General features: G+C 37.1%; 1 protein-coding gene across 2 annotated transcripts in view; it reads left to right on the top strand.

Annotated features, from left to right (window-relative positions):
- Positions 1 to 17,113, top strand: part of pappaa (pregnancy-associated plasma protein A, pappalysin 1a) — a 121,926-nt gene that overhangs the window by 15,792 nt on the left and 89,021 nt on the right. For both annotated transcript variants that reach the window (XM_038301966.1, XM_038301957.1), the window contains exons 3-6: positions 10,526 to 10,671; positions 11,027 to 11,320; positions 13,327 to 13,519; positions 13,762 to 13,883. In XM_038301966.1, the coding sequence (XP_038157894.1) occupies positions 10,526 to 10,671; positions 11,027 to 11,320; positions 13,327 to 13,519; positions 13,762 to 13,883 (755 nt within the window). The remainder of the gene's footprint in view (positions 1 to 10,525; positions 10,672 to 11,026; positions 11,321 to 13,326; positions 13,520 to 13,761; positions 13,884 to 17,113) is intronic.

Here is a 17,113-nt window from a genome sequence, read left to right as displayed (position 1 = left end):
TGTTGCAAAAGGATATAAATGTCACAAGATTTTTCTTGTTAAGAAATAGATATGATCTCCCTAAATGGTTGCTTATTTTGCTTTGATTATGGAATGTCTGGAGAGAGCTGTCCTACAAACAGTTCAACATTCCTCTTTAATTATGGAATTCTTGTTGAACAATGTACTGCACATGTAGAGAAACAATAGTTTAGAGGTTTAACTTCTCCTTTTTTACCATTTTCGTTTTACTTCTTATGAGCAATCTGTGTTTGACAGCACACCAAGTTGTAGACACATTTTATAAACAGGAACAAAGTTTTTTTTTAGGGCTAAGATAGGGTTACCGAGGTTATAATTATATCAATGTGAAATTAAAGGTGAAGTAAGACAATCAGCTGTGATGATCAAAGCCTTAACCTTTGATCAATACAACTTACTGTCAAGCAATGGAGGCCAGAATATATTCTGTCAACGGAGATAAACACAACACACGCTTTCCATTTTCCACATCTGTTGGATGAAAATATTTCATATTGCTTATACAGACTTTGACTTCATGTGCCTTGTGTTCTCAGTGCTATTTACTGATGAAAACAATTACAACAGTTTTAGCATCTTCTTAACCACAAGGACTATTCAACATCGCTTTGTTCAAATTTACAAGGAATCAAACAAAAAACAACCAGGGCATTATTGTCATCTATGAGAACGGCTGACATGCTAGTCACTGGGTGCAGATTAACCATAACAGTTTTAACTCATTACTTGTGCAAATAGACCAAACAAACAAATGTTCTCCATTGTTTTGGAACTTATAGTGAAAATATCTCAAAACACTTCACAGACAAAAACAAGACAGATTATCAGGAGAGACAGTGAATCTATTACAGCCTTAATAGGATTTTTGGACAGAAAAGTCTGGCTTGGAGCTGCTTTGGGTCTAATAATCTATGTTGTTTTTTCTTTTGGCCCCTTCCACCCTGTGCCCCTCGTTGGTCGATACCTTTCACAGTGGCAGATTAATATATAGACCAGCTTTATGTCTTTTTCACGCCTTCCCTCTGCTGCAGTACAGTAGAAAGTTTATCTCTTGGTCCCATGGTGTCATTTTTTTACTCTTGGTCTAAACTTTAACCCTGTTCCGCATAAAATATACTTACGTACTTTGCCATTACCCTCAGGGATGTACTCTTCCCTGTTAGAATTTAGTGAAAAAAAAAAAAAAACTAACTACTGGGTTGTCTAAGTCTGAAGTAAGAATCCTTCATAGCAAGAGGACTTAGGAGAATGTTGGGATGCAGAGGAATTTGCTCTGGTTATGGCAGGACAACATATAGGTAAATATAAAAGTCGGTGACTGAAAATTAAGACACACCAAGGAATATAGCTGATGATGCCATGGTTAAACCATTGTGGTTCAGAAGTCAAAGAGGTCACCGATGAAGACTTTCTCACATTTTTGCCTAAGCTGTAGTAGTTTACAAGGGTATTCCCAGCTAACATAAGTCTCAAATTCTCAATGGATTCCGGTTTTCTTTTTTTATGCATTTGTTGTGAATGTGCTTTAAAAAAAATCCTAGAATGGACCCCATGTTATACTTCCTAAGCAAGGAGTTCTAAGAGGACTCTACTGGAAAACTGAATAAGAAAGAGCCGGTATAGTAATAAAACCAGAGATAAATGATGGCTTAAAAGGCTATGATGCTGACCAACCTGAATGATAGTGTAGCTAAAGACCCTTCTGATTTGAAAAAATGTTCTTGGCTGTTAGACTGTCATTGCAGTGCTAACTCACCGTGCTACCCTAACAACATGTATACGAGGCAAATTTATGGGCTCGTTTCAGTTTTATGTAGAGGTAAATGAAGGAAGTTTTAACCCCACACTTAATGTTTTTGGTATAAAAACATAAAATGGGTGATTTATGTATCTCTATCTTTGACTGCCCTGAAGAGAAGCTTTATTAAAGAGGCAAATCTTTCTTCGAGGATGTCACCTTTGTGTCCGTTCCTCTCCCAGCCCCTCTTTAAAATCCACTATCTTAGGGCCCTGTCACACTTTGGTGATTTGGCCAGCATATGCCTGACGTTCCCAGAATGTACTAAAATGCTGGCATATGCTGAACTTTCTATTTATTTTTTCAATTTTGGGGCACATACATAGCATAATTATCTCATTATCACAAGTTCTTGTCTCGTATCATAACGAGTCAAGAACTTCTGTCCAATTACAGATTAACTTATGTATAAGGCATGGCAGCTTAATGCCCATGAAATGTCACAAGCCAGTGCCGTTGGGGGAGCAGTGATGCACCCGGAGGCGCCCAGTATGCATAAAAATATTTATCTAATTGCGGTATTAACCTACCTGCTGTGTACCGCTCACCAAATAAAAAAGTATAAATAGATAAAAAGAAAGAAAGAAGGTTTGCAGTCGCAGCAGATTCAGTATCATGCCTGCTTGGAAGTTTGTTGGTTGTAGTCGTGGGCGTGAATGCAGAGAGGATCCATCACACTCACCTTCTCCTTCACTGTAAGATGTGGATGCAGTCTGGAGGAGAACCGATGGTTTCCTCCTGTGAATCCGCTTTTATACCAAAACGCTGCCAATATGCCATACGGTACTAGAGCTGTAAGTTAGAAACACGTTCAGTGGTCATCTAGAAACGTCAAATATGTTATATGATGCAAATATGACTTGGAGTTAAGTTCTGATAAGTTATGCATAAGTTATGCACAAATTACTCATAGGTTTTGGATAAGCTAGACGCCACGACTTATGAGTAACTTACACTTAACATATGTGAACGATCACATAACTATCCTGTAACTTATGGCCCACATGAGCATACACTGTCTGTCATACCTCAGAAAATTTTGAGCATGCTCAAAATTTCTCGACGTACATGCTGTATCTCGACGTGTGCCAGAATGTTTCAGCATGCTTCAGTGTATTTAAGTGTGCTCATAACTTACACATAACGTACCCATAGGTTATCCAATGTATGCCACATTTTGGCCAGATTTTCCATAGTTATGGCATACGCCAGTCTAAATCGTCAAGGTGTGACAAGGGCTTTAGTTTCCATTAAGTAACTGTTCTACTGGGTTGCTCCTCAAGTTGTGTAATTAAATATTGAGAAATCCCGCTCCTGTCAAGGGGCTCCAGTATAGGTATAGGCAGGCAGTTCAATGATTCAGCTCATTTAAATTTTAAAGATTGATACAAATATGTGATTTTTAATGTCCAAGATGTTAAAATATTTAACTAATAATTTGTGTAAAACAGCACTGTATAACTTTTAGCCCCTAAAGTAACTGGCAAAAATGTTGTGTCAGAAAATGAAACAGTTTCCCTCAGGTTATGGAATAGCAAACCATTTTCGACCTGCAGACTAGGAGGACATGGAGTTGCTTCTAAAAACAAGGCCACATTCTCCTCTCAAGATGAACTAATACAATAGAGAATCAAACATTTTCTGATCAGGAAGTCTGCCATAAAGCGGTAGCCTGGCAAGCCAAAGTGATTTACAGTTTGTGCACCATATATGAGTCTGTAAACAAGGAGGAAGAGCCCTTTTTTAAAGCGTTGATGTCTAAGGGTGCAGCGGTGGTACAGGGGTTAAGTGGATGACCTTTACCGCATGTCTTCCTCTTTCCTCTAATGCTATTTCTTGTCCGCCTACTTTCAAAAATAAAACAATTAATGTCATTAGAACCTACACTCACCGGCCACTTTATTAGGTACACCGGTCCAACTGCTCGTTAACGCTTAATTTCTAAGCAGCCAATCACATGGCGGCAACTTAGTGCATTTAGGCATGTAGACATGGTCAAGACAATCTCCTGCAGTTCAAACCGAGCATCAGTATGGGGAAGGAAGGTGATTTGAGTGACTTTTAGCGTGGCATGATTGTTGGTGCCAGAAGGGCTGGTCTGAGTATTTCAGAAACTGCTGATCTACTGGGATGTTCACGCACAACAATATCTAGGGTTTACAGAGAATGGTCCGAAAAAGAAAAAACATCCAGTGAGCGGCAGTTCTGTGGGCGGAAATGCCTTGTTGATGCCAGAGGTCAGAGGAGAATGGCCAGACTGGTCCGAGCTGATAGAAGGGCAACAGTGACTCAAATAACCACCCGGTACAACCAAGGTGGGCAGAAGAGCATCTCTGAACACACAGTACGTCAAACTTTGAGGCAGATGGGCTACAGCAGCAGAAGCCCACACCGGGTGCCACTCCTTTCAGCTACGAACAGGAAACTGAGGCTACAATTTGCACAAGCTCATCGAAATTGGACAATAGAAGATTGGAAAAACGTTGCCTGGTCTGATGAGTCTCGATTTCTGCTGCGACATTCGGATGGTAGGGTCAGAATTTGGCGTCTACAACATGAAAGCATGGATCCATCCTGCCTTGTATCAACGGTTCAGGCTGGTGGTTGTGGTGTCATGGTGTGGGGAATATTTTCTTGGCACTCTTTGGGCCCCTTGGTACCAATTGAGCATCGTTGCAACGCCACAGCCTACCTGAGTATTGTTGCTGACCATGTCCATCCGTTTATGACCACAATGTACCCAACTTCTGATGGCTACTTTCAGCAGGATAATGTGCCATGTCATAAAGCTGGAATCATCTCAGACTGGTGTCTTGAACATGACAATGAGTTCACTGTACTCAAATGGCCTCCACAGTCACCAGATCTCAATCCAATAGAGCATCTTTGGGATGTGGTGGAACGGGAGATTCGCATCATGGATGTGCAGCCGACAAATCTGCGGCAACTGTGTGATGCCATCATGTCAATATGGAGCAAACTCCCTGAGGAATGCTTCCAGCACCTTGTTGAATCTATGCCACGAAGAATTGAGGCAGTTCTGAAGGCAAAAGGGGGTCCAACCCGTTACTAGCATGGGGTACCTAATAAAGTGGCCGGTGAGTGTAAAATGCGTTAAGATTTAGACTTGTGATTTATGATGTATATTTAGTTTGAAGCTACATATTTAGATTTAAAAAACAGATTTAAAGTTATGAATATTAAAATTGACCATTTAGAATTTTCATTTGTAATTTTGCCATTAATTGTTAGAAATGGGCAAAGAATATGGGAAAGTGTATTGAATGATAGAAATGTAACAGTTAAAAAGGTTTTGCTAAAATTTCACATTTTGAGTGTTGTAATAATGAATTATGCTTTTCACCGTTTGAGGGCTTAACTTTAGATCTCTGTTGCATCAGCTTCTTGCATGTAGCAGGCGCATAAGTGCTAACTAAACTAAAATGGTTAGATCTATGTCGATCTAAAGTAGAAATGCTAAGTTCATTCTTTTTTTCCTGAATTATCTTAGCCTCAAATCCTTTTATATAATAATGAAATTCCTTAAATTATAGGCAAAGGAAACCTAATAATATCCACTTTTCCCACTGTGCATCCAACTCTTTCAATATTCTGTTGCTTCTAGGTCAAAGACTGTGAGCTAAATAATGTCTTTCATACAAATGCAACATGGTACATTCACTTTTCTTAGGGCATGTCTACATTTTCTTTATTGAGTCACTTACAAAGCTTTCTTTAACCCTATTTGAAATTCTAGAAAAGAAAATTATCCAAAAATAAAACTAATCTTCACAGTAATAAATCATTTTAGGACACAACAATATTATAGAACTACAAAAATATTGTTGCTTTTTGCCTTGTCTGAAAAAGATGTTTTGACAACATTAGGTTTTTATAAAACAACCTTATTTACAATAAATTGGGGGGAAAAAAGAAAATATTCCTATGAGGTTTTTTGGGCAAAATCTGATACAGCAGCTCAAGAATTTTAGAGGGCTTTCGGGAAAACAGTTAAATGTATCTTAAAGGTCAAGTTTTAGGTGTGTGCGCCCATTTATAAGGCAAACATACACTGTGCCAGACCATAATATTAGACAGTTTTAATGTTCTAACAGAATCAAATGGCAATTGTTTTCACTGCAATAAGGAAATCGGCAAACAAAGTGGGACAGATTGAATACCAGATGGAATTAAGTCATCTCTTTTTTTCTCCGGGTTCTTGCTGTTTTAAAACCGCCATGTGAGGTTTTATGAGTAGTAAATGTGTTTACTGAAAAAAAGTGAGCAGTCCCAAATGCAGCATCCTCATTAAAATTTAATTGTTCTCCCAGGTCCTGTGTTCCCATCAATGAAGTCAATTATTAGTAATGATTACTGTAGTTATTTATTTAGGAACTAATTATCCAAATAAACACTTTTCCAATCCACTCAAATGGTGGATTTTAGTGAATAGCAATATGTATTTATTTGAAGACTTTTAGTTTAATGTCTGTATTGTTCAGATAATATTTTTTCTGGATGGACGTGGTTTATACTTCATTTCCCCTTGTCTTAGTTCAAACTGAGTTGATTTTGAAAAAAAAATGTATTGGTGTCTAATGCTGTTTTTTTTTCCCAATTATTAAACAATAGTAACAGAGTTCAAATTAATGTAAAAAAAAAATACTAGAAAAATTAACTTTTTTCTAAAGTACTAGAGTTACAAGCTGTCAAACCTCATCTCTCGTCTTTATGTCATCACAGAAGTGGTATAAAACTTTGTAAAATCCACACTTAAATAAAAAAAAAAAAATTCAATAACTTAAAACCTTATTGCAGTAACAACTCATAAAAATCTTTTTTTTCTAGTCAGCCATTAAGAGCAGGAGTAAATATAAAGAGCGCATTCCAAGATTAACTTGGTTCACAGAAGGTATGAGTCATTGAAAATACCCTTTTATCCTGTATTTACTTGAGTTCACTTAAAAGAAATGGAGTGATATAGAGTTAAAGAAAAAAATCAACATCCACTGGTACAGATTATGTGCTGCATTGCACAAAACATGTTGCAGTAAAAATATGTCTATGTTCTAACATTAATGCAAGATTAGAACTAAGGTAAAAACAATAAGGCAAAAAAAAAAAAAAATGAGGCGAAGAAAATGTTTTTGCAAAACAACATTTATTTTATGTTGTCAGTAAGTTACATTCTTCCAGTTATTGCTGCTGTATTCCCTGTCTTAGCAATGTGTTGATAAAAATTTACTTGAAATTCTGTCTCAGTGTTAACATGTTTGTCTTTTAAGTTGTCTATTGTTTTATCAAAATGAGCAGACATTTCTAAAGAGGTAGGGTGGATGAAATAACTTGTTCTGCTCTTTTTTTTTAGAAACTAGTTATTCCTTGATGCAGAAAATCTTATGAGGTCAGGTAAAATATAAGCACAAAAGGAAAAGGCAGGCAAGTGGGTCATCCAAACTAGGTCAAAACATTTGAAGAATATATCTATTATGTGACTTTGTGGCCGATTTGTTATGTTTTCCTTTTGGTCATCTATCTTTATACACTAGATGTGTGTCCTAAAATAAACTATCAATATCACAGCATAAGCAACAGATTTCCAGGCTCTTGCAAGAAGACTGATTTTGTTGACTCTGTTTACCAGGACTACGAGCCAGACTCGGAAAAAATATGCTCACAAAATGAATGACAGTTTCACTGCTGTGAAGATCTCATTATGTTGAGTGATTGCAATCATTACCGTTACCCTTACTATTCTCCAGGCCTTACTCTAAACATTAGGTCATGAACAGGAAGGCATTAGACTACCTGAACAATAATTGAAGTCTCGGGTGACTTTTATGAGTCAGGCTGATCTGAGGTGCTTTCAGAATACAAAAAAAAGGAATAGCTGCAATAGAACAAAGTATAGTATAGAGGAAGTAATAATACATCACACAAAACAATACTATTGCTTTGTGGAATCTTTTATGCATTTTTAAGGACTTTGGTTCTCTGTTCAGGTGATGTTACTTCATCAAGCCTTTTGTAATATAGCATCCAAACTACACAATAAGTATTAAAAGTATGTCTGATTCCTGCTTATTATATTGGGTCAATATCGGCCTTGGTCCAGCAGCAATATTGATCATGTATCGGGATGTGAAAAAGTTGTATCGGGACATCCCTAATTCATACCCACCACAAAAGCTTTCTGTTTGAACTAGCCTGCCAATTTGGGTCCTTTATATTTATCTATGCTTTAGCTCTCTATTTCTTTTTTTTTTATATATATATTTTTTTTCACTTCACCTACACCGTAGTGTGTTTATGTATAGCAAAGCCAAATGTCAATTTTTTTTTATAAAAAGTTACTATTTATTTATTAATTAGCCCAATTTCTTCACATTGACTGTGTTTCTTTCTAACATTTTTTAGATAAAACAAAAAATATAATCAAATCTATAAATAAATGTATATGTTAAGTCTATTTCTACAGCCTATACTTATACATAAATGTTATATTTATATGTAATTATTAAATGTATATCTTACATCCTCTTTCCATTGGCGTTTTGAAGGCCTAGATGTGTGGCTGTGAATTGATCTTTTAAAGGGGCTTATTTGCATATCTTCTAAAAATTCAATACAATACAGGATTTAGGATATCATAATATATACTTAGATTTAAGATAATTTTTGGATATAGATTTAACAATTAGAATAGATTTAAGATTTAAGATAAATAAAAAAAAAAAAAAAAAAGAATAGATTTAAGATTTATATTTATATCTAAGATATATATTTAAGATAAATAGAGAGATTCCGATTAGATTTAAGGTTAAATATATATATATATATATATATATATATATATATATATATATATATATATATATATATATATATATATATATATATATATATATATATATATATATATATATATATATTAAGATTTAAGAATAAGATATTATATTAAGGAGTTAGATTTAAATACAAGATAAAGATTTTGTTTTAAAATGATTGAAATATAAATGCAGAGGTTGTTGACATAGATATAACATTTACATTTAGGGTCTGCCAATAAAAGTTACCAAAAGAGCATTAAAGGTGAAGAAAGAACGGAAATATCATATGGTGGTCAAGAACCATAGCCTCAAACTTGGAGGAGCTGATCCTCATCCTGGCTGCTTCTCGTTCCGCTGTGAACCAACCTGGGACGTGCTGTAGGTCATGGCAGGAGGAAGCCAGCAGAACCATATCATCTGTAAAAAGTAGGGACAAAATCTGCAGGTAACCAAACTAGACCCACTTCGGCCTTTGGCTGCTAGAAATGCTATCAATACAGATTCTGAACAGGACTGGTGAGAGATGGCAGCCCTGCTGGAAGCTAATATGCCCAGGGAATGGCCTGGCTAGTTGGCAAACTCCTGACCGAACTCTTGCTCCAATAATGCAGGGACCAGATGGCCCCTTGTAAACAGACCACAATGAGGGATGAAGCTGAATTCCTTCTACGGGTACACAAAATACCTTTGGACAAGTGGGGCAAACTCCCATGAGCCCTCAAGCGCCCTGCAGAGGGTGTAGGGCTGGTCCAGTGATTCAGAGTTGGGACAAAACTATACTGAAGCCGAGGTTCAACAACACTTCAGCAGATGCCTTCCCAATGAAGCTGGGAAGTGTGATCCCCCTTGCAATTGGAACACATCCTCTGGTTCCCTTGTTTAGGAAGGGGAACCATCATCTCGCTCTGCTATGTGATGTTAAAGAGGAATATCAGCAATGATAACCAAACAACATCCAATCCAAACGTACTCGGGGCAGATCTTATTCGCTCCTGAAACCTTGCCACCATGGAAGTTTATTACCACCTTGAACAAGACTGACCCCGAGCTTCCAGTCTCTGCTTTGACCATGGAAGGTGTGGCTGCTGTGTTTCCTCACAGTATTCCTTCCTCTGTCAGAAAATATCATTAGTTTTGGTCAGCAGCTCTCTGAGAAATTGAACAAACAGGGTGCTACTTCTTCCTAATACTGGAGGTTTTTTACACAAGCTAACCATGTGTTATGGCTTACCTTTTATTTTATGTTTTTCTTCAGCGTTTTTACATGTCAGCCAGTGTGCATCAAATTTAAGTGGAGTTTGGGGCAGAACTATAAGTGGCTTTGTCCTTTTCATTCTAAATTTCTCGAGATAAGACCCACAACTCAAACAAAGACGCCTTAAAAGGTAGAGTTTGGTCCCGAAGAGTACAGTTGCAGAATCTAATTTCACTTTGTCTCTGCATTGAGTTTTTATGCATTAAGTTTTTATGTATTAGAATGCAATGGCTTGATATAAACTGAATACATTTTTTGTAGTGATTTAATGCCAAATAAATTAAATAATCTAAATTGCATAAAAAAGGGAACATAGGAACCTATATCTTCTGATGCTGATGAGGAGAAACGTTCTATATTACTTGCTCTCAGTCAAAGCTTATAGTTTTAAGCGGGCTTGAATCACTAATGTTGATTTATATTTATTTTTTACCTTTTGTTCAGATCAGCAGAGAACTGTTTGAAGTGTTTTTTTTAAATAATTATGTATATTTCCTTTTTGCTTTGTGTTTAATTCCACTAAAGCCTTAGGAAACATTTCAGTCCTAGAAAAAACATTTTTGCCTCTAGAACTATTTAGTTTAAGTTAAATTGTCTTTTTTTTTCTCCTTTATTTTCCAGAGCCTTTTTGGATATGAAAGAGCTGAAAGAGATTCTACACTTGGATGGTTCAACTCACCTGAATGTCTTCTTTGCCAATTCTTCTGATGAAGACCTGGCAGGGGTTGCCACTTGGCCCTGGGACAAAGAGGCCCTTACATATTTGGGTAGAAAATAAGCAAAAGCACAGACACACATTCATGCAGTATTAAAACTCCCAATTGAAATTTTAAATACATTATATACATTCAGACATCCAATGTACTTCCTAAATTGTTAAGTTTCACACAGTAAAACAGTTAGTTTCACACAGTAAAACAGTCAAAACCACAAGTAGCATTTATCTCCATCACATCTCTAATATGGAAGAAGGTGAGGTAGAAGTCAGTAGAATAGATCCCCTTTGTTGTCGAAACTGTGGGACCCCATCAGCAATGTGCTGTCTGACTCTTTGTAAAACCCAGTTTTACAAAACAAACAATATGCACTTGTTTTATGCATTCATTTTTTTTTCTTTCATAGGAGGAATGGTGCTCAATCCCTCCTTTTATGGAACATTTGGTCACACCGACACAATGGTCCATGAGATTGGACATACCCTTGGATTATACCATGTGTTTCGGGGCATATCAGAGATTGACTCCTGCAATGATGTCTGTTTGGAAACCGAGCCCTCGATGGAGACTGGAGACCTCTGTGCAGACACTAACCCCACCCCAAAATACAAAGAGTGCAATGATCCCGAACCAGGCAATGAAACCTGTGGCCATCAGCACTTCACACACACCCCGTTTAACAACTACATGAGCTACACAGGTGAGTTTATGAGTCTTATGGATTCAAACTTCTTACAGGTGCAAAATTTAAAGTTAAATTGAAAAGGATTACCACAGGAGAATTAGCAGAATTTCTGAAGTATATGTACATATCAAGCAAAATGCTGAATTTTGTTTTTAAAAAACAAAACAAAAACACTGAAATAACTCAACAGCAGGGAAAAACATTATTCTTTCTTGAATTATGCCAGAGTCATTTTTTTTCCTAATCCTTGGAAAAGCTATACTGCTAAATACAAACACGTGGCTCTCTTTAATCATATGGGCCTTTAAATTATTTATTACCTTTCTTTTTCTTTCTGTTTAAAAAAAAATCAGTTTCTAAAACTTTTGCTTTTACTATAACAATTACTTCCATGCTGGTTTTGTGTTGTTTTTTTTATCTTGCTTCTACTGTACCATCTTCTTTTGAAATCGGGGATCAGATCAAAATGATTAGATGTAGTATCTTAAAAAGTATCCATACAGCTAACTTGTACACATTTTCTCAATGTAGTATATATTTTATTTGTATTTCCTGTAATATAGCAAAAGAAAGTGGTGCAAAAATTATATCGTGAGAAGAAAAGAATATATGGCGACGGAAACCGAAAGCGGTCATACTGGACTTTTTTTTTCTCCTTTGCCGTCTTGAGGTAATGACATAACTATCTCATTATCACTATTAAACCACTAATTGTTTTCTCGAGATAACAAGATAATTATCTCATTATTTCAAGAAAACAGTTATTGATTTCTGGAGATAACGAGAAGATTAACCTGTATGAGTAATGAATAGGCCTGGCCAACAGCCCTGGATTCCCAGTCCATCCATGCCTGCCGTTGCCCCTAGTTTTGCAGTTGCGGTACCGCGTTAGCACACATACTCATACTGTCAGGTCGTGGTGGGTGATAGGATTGCATGGAATACAATAGAAACAAATCTGACTGTTTTTTGATGAAACTCTTTAATCTAGATTCATTTTGGGGTTTAATGCATCTTATACCTGTTAAAGACGTAACACCAGGGCTGTTAACAAAACATAGCTTAGGCGTAGGTCTTATTGCTTGTAAATCAGAAGTGGAAGCAAATCATCAAACCGACAACGTCATCTTGTTACCCTAAAGTTAAACACATGATTATTTACAGAATTACACATAGCCTGCCATGACTTATACTCATAAATAATCTCCTGTTGTTGTGATATTGAAGGATGTAATCACTTTTACACACACACATCATCTCGTTACCACGAGAAAACAGCTTTCTAATGAGAAAATTATCAACTCGTTTTCTCGAGAAAACCACTGTGACAAATTATTGGAGGTACACGGCCGCTCTTGGCTTCCGTATATGGCTTTTCTTTTTTTTTTACAAAGAACAATCTAGCCTTAATTTGAACTTAGCCCATCTAAGCGAACATTTCCCCTATGTGCCACGTCAAAGTTGCTCTCTTACTGTAGGGTGGAAATTCTCCCCAGTCTTAGTAAAGTCTCTTCTCTAAACTTTAGATCCTGAGCTGTTTAAGTTAAACCTTGGTTTTCAGGATGATGTTTGTTTGATCTTTTTGCTATCCTCTGAAAAATTCAAAGAACATCTGTATTGGAAGCATATAAGAGAAATGTAAATTTCACTTACTAATCAGATGACATGAACCAATCTGTTCTAATGGAATATATTTAGAGGTAAAGGGGGCTGTATACAAATGTTCAATATTCAATTCAGATTTCTATTTATAAAGATTGCGACAAATTGAGTAGTTGAAAATCACATTTAATTTCCCTCTTGCTTCATAATTATGTGCTCCTTTTTTGTTTTTGGATTGCATGAAAAAACCAATACAAGAAATTAAGAGTTCTAGTTGTAAGGTGCCAAAATGTGAAGTTGAAATGTTACAAATACTTTCACACATGTTGTCCAGCATTCACAGGTGTTGTTCTGTAAAAAAAAACACAAATGCAACAGTCCCCAATCTTACCTTCATGAGTCTACTATTTAACCCACAGATGATGCTTGTACAAATTCATTCACATTAAACCAGATGGCTAGGATGCACTGCTACTTGGACCTCATCTACCAGACATGGCAACCAACCTACAAACCTCCTCCAGTGGTGATGGCACCTCGAGTAGTTGAGCAACATCACAACTCTTTCACCCTGGAATGGTTTCCACCAATTTCTGGACAGTTTTACGACAGGTGAAACAAACTACTGCTCACAATATCACAAATAGATGTTGGGATTCATAAAGGTTACATAAATAAACCTTTGACTTGATTTTAGAGGGTGACACTGCATTTAGATAGTATAGTTTATAGAGACCAAAACTTCTAAATATAGTCTCTTGGTGACTTGTATTACTTTATTTGTATGCATTCTGTTTTATATTTTTTCGATCTGTATCTAAGTTGGTTGTTGTTCTTGGTTGTTGGTTTCCTAGAGAAGTGGGATCAGTGTGTGATAAATGCACTGAAGGGAGAGTTCTACTGCAGTACGCCTCTAACTCTTCATCACCAAGACCATGCGACCCTTCAGGACACTGGTCCCCCAGAGAAGCTGAAGGTAAAATACAATAAACCATTTCAAATGATTTCAAGTTAAACTACATATTAGGCTAATGCAACTGAAAGGTTGTTTTTTGGTCAGATGTTGAATTAGTCTTTGGAAAATTCATCAAATGCATTTTACTAATACATGACAGTTGTGAGTCACTTTCTTCACTTTGTTTGCCAATTTGAAGTCCAAAAAGTGAAATAACATCCGGCTTTGATCTGGTGTTTAAGACCAGTTATGTGATTTAAAGTCTATCTGATATGAGATTTATGAGTTAATACTGTACTACATACAAACATTTTTGAACCTGACTCGAACCCAAAATGATGACTCATTGGATTCATGACTTTTGAAGAAATATAGAGGGATCAGATAGGTTTCTAATTACTATTTTAAAATACTTTTTTTATTATTCAAATTTATCAGTTTGAACTGCAGATAACGAAAACACCATAATAGGGCCGGATTTATCAAGATCCAATTTTGCCTGCAGTAATTTGCGCTCGCAAACTGGAATTTTGCGCGAGGGGCTGAACCATGGTTTGCGGGTGATTTAACAAGAGCGATTGCGTAACTGGTGGCAGGTGCAAAACTGTTGGAGACGCCCTATTTAAATTATGGTTTTGCGCGTTTTGTGGTTTGCGGCAAAGTAGTTTGTAGTTTGTGCAAACTAGTGCATTAGGAAATTTTAATCTTACAGTGACTCCCCCACCCCCCACCCCCTCCAATATATATATATATATATATATATATATATATATATATATATATATATATATATATATATATATATATATATATATATATATATAAATTTTGGCAACCTTTATTCCCTAAGGTGGTATGTGGCTGAATTTTTACTTCACTGCGGTAGGGCGTCAGGGCGACATGGCATTTAGAACGTCGGACAGCACTTCTGAAAAACGAGATTGGGAGATCTCAGCTCTTGCTGCAACCGTACGCTGGAATGACCAAGATGCAAAAAAGTGCACCGTTGCAAGGAGTTTTGTGATATCTGGTATTGCGTGGGTCCTCCTTGTGGCTGGCTCCAAATCCATTCGGAGTTCCCCCAACAGCTCCAAAATGGCAATGCTGGATAAACGATATGTTTTGATGATCGTTTCCTCGTTCATTCCAAAAATATTCACACGGAGTGAAAAAATGCGTTCTCTGCGTCTCCTTGCTTCACTTCGATGTCTCCTTCTTGCGACAATAACCGCTGCCATGTGTGCGCAATTACGCATACAGACCATTTGCACCTTCTTTTGAAATGTTTTAAATATAGTCAGATACCGTTAGCAAAATTGCTTTCAGGTTTAATAAATCACTTTGCGAGTGCTAAATTAATATATTTACATGTTCTCCTCCCACAAGACGCACTTTTGCGTGTAAACGCCCCATATTGCATATTCATTGCAGAAAAAGTACTAAATGGATAAGAGGCGCTATTTAGCACGTTTTAAAGACCAAATCCTTTTAGTACGCTGTTGATAGATCAGTTTGTACATTTTTTAGCGTGCGCAGTGAAATAGCTCACATTTTTATACACGCAAACCTTTGATAGATCCGGCCCTTAGTTTTAAGATATGTGTTAAGTCAAATCTTATGCTTCAAATGGGTTTTTTTCACCAATATTTAAACCCTATCTTAAGTATTTGGACAAACTGGTCTGGTTTTTAAAACACTGATTGGAAACCCATTAATTTATGCAGCATGCACCATGCATGTTTTACACTCCACGAAGCCAATAGGATCATTAGTCCATTTGATGCTATGAAAACTACACAGCTTTTTGGTGCCAGCCAGACAGCCAGACAGACAGACAGACAGACAGACAGACAGACAGACAGACAGACAGACAGACAGACAGACAGACAGACAGACAGACAGACAGATAGATAGATAGATAGATAGATAGATAGATAGACCAATGTTTTTATGCATTTTTTATGGGGTGCAAACCATTCAAATGTAAAAACAAGCAAAACAAATAAAAAATGTAATCTTGTCATTATGCTAAAACTACAACGTGTGTATCACAGACAAGTCTGGACATGTCTGAAATACTGTGTGTGTTTTCGTGTGTGTAAACTGCGCTCTATTTCCCCTCTTGGAACGAGTCTCTCACCCCTCTCATGTAATTCTTCATGCTCCAGCTTCTACTGGATAAAACAGCAGCTGTTCTACTGCAAATGTGTCACATTTTTACTGACTTTCGCTGGATAGTTCTGTAAAGTTCATACTTAGATTTTCCAAAAACAAAACATTTTGTGATCTTAAATCAACAAAATAAGCTTTAACTCATCTATGTGTGTCTAACAAAACATCACATGATTAGAATTGAGAAATGGAAATTTAAAGGACTGCACTGTATCAACTTTTTTGCTCATTAATACCCCTTCATAGGGCTTGGCTCCGATCGGCATACAGTGGGAACATTAGTCCCGGGTCGACCCCTCATTTAAATAAAACCCTTGAGCCCTAGAACTGACAAAAGTCGTTCCACCCTTAATGCTGCGTTCACACCAAACGCAGCAGGAGCAGCACAAAACAAGTCTGCTGCTTCATTTTTGATGCTTGTACAAGTTTAATTCTGACGCACAGCTGGGGCAGCAAAGCTGCTTCAACTGCGTGGTGGAAAAGAGGGTCTGATGGGAGTTTGGTGGAGCTACCTTATCCTTTCTTTGCGTGGCAGCTATATTTGCTGTGATAAGTGGGAATAAAGTAGTTTAAACTTTGGAAAATCCACCTGAAAACTTAATGTGTGCAGTCAGTTCATCCACCATTTCCAATCATACCTTCAAATATTATTTCTGACGGAGCCGCTCAGACACCCACATACCAGCGGTGCTCTGTAAGTAGAAATCCCATTCAACAGCAGCCTCCGGCCCGGTCGCCTCCTCGTGGTTTGCCGCAGCGACTGGAAAGTGGTATTCATGTACGCAATCCAAACTGCAGGCACCAGGATAATAAAAGCGAACATGTTTTGCCAGCAGGTTTCTACATTTTAAGTTAATGTACGTGTTAATAAACTGTTTCAGAGGAGTGATTATAGTAATCTGTATCATCAGCGATGTGTCTGTCTCCCTGCCAGCTCCCAGATCAGCCTTTTCTGATTGGTTGATGTGGCGCGTCGAGCAGCAAAAGTAAAATTTTTCCAACTCGAGCAGCAGCTGAGTTGCGGCGCGTCGTGCCCGTCAGATGCTCAAACTCTCTCGACGCGCTGCTCCAGCTGCTCA

Source organism: Cyprinodon tularosa, unplaced genomic scaffold, assembly GCF_016077235.1.
Source record: "Cyprinodon tularosa strain WSP-4 unplaced genomic scaffold, ASM1607723v1 ctg113, whole genome shotgun sequence".
Classification (NCBI taxonomy): domain Eukaryota; kingdom Metazoa; phylum Chordata; class Actinopteri; order Cyprinodontiformes; family Cyprinodontidae; genus Cyprinodon; species Cyprinodon tularosa.
The sequence above is the reverse complement of the archived record's forward strand: the minus strand, read 5'-3'. Positions and strand labels throughout refer to the sequence as shown.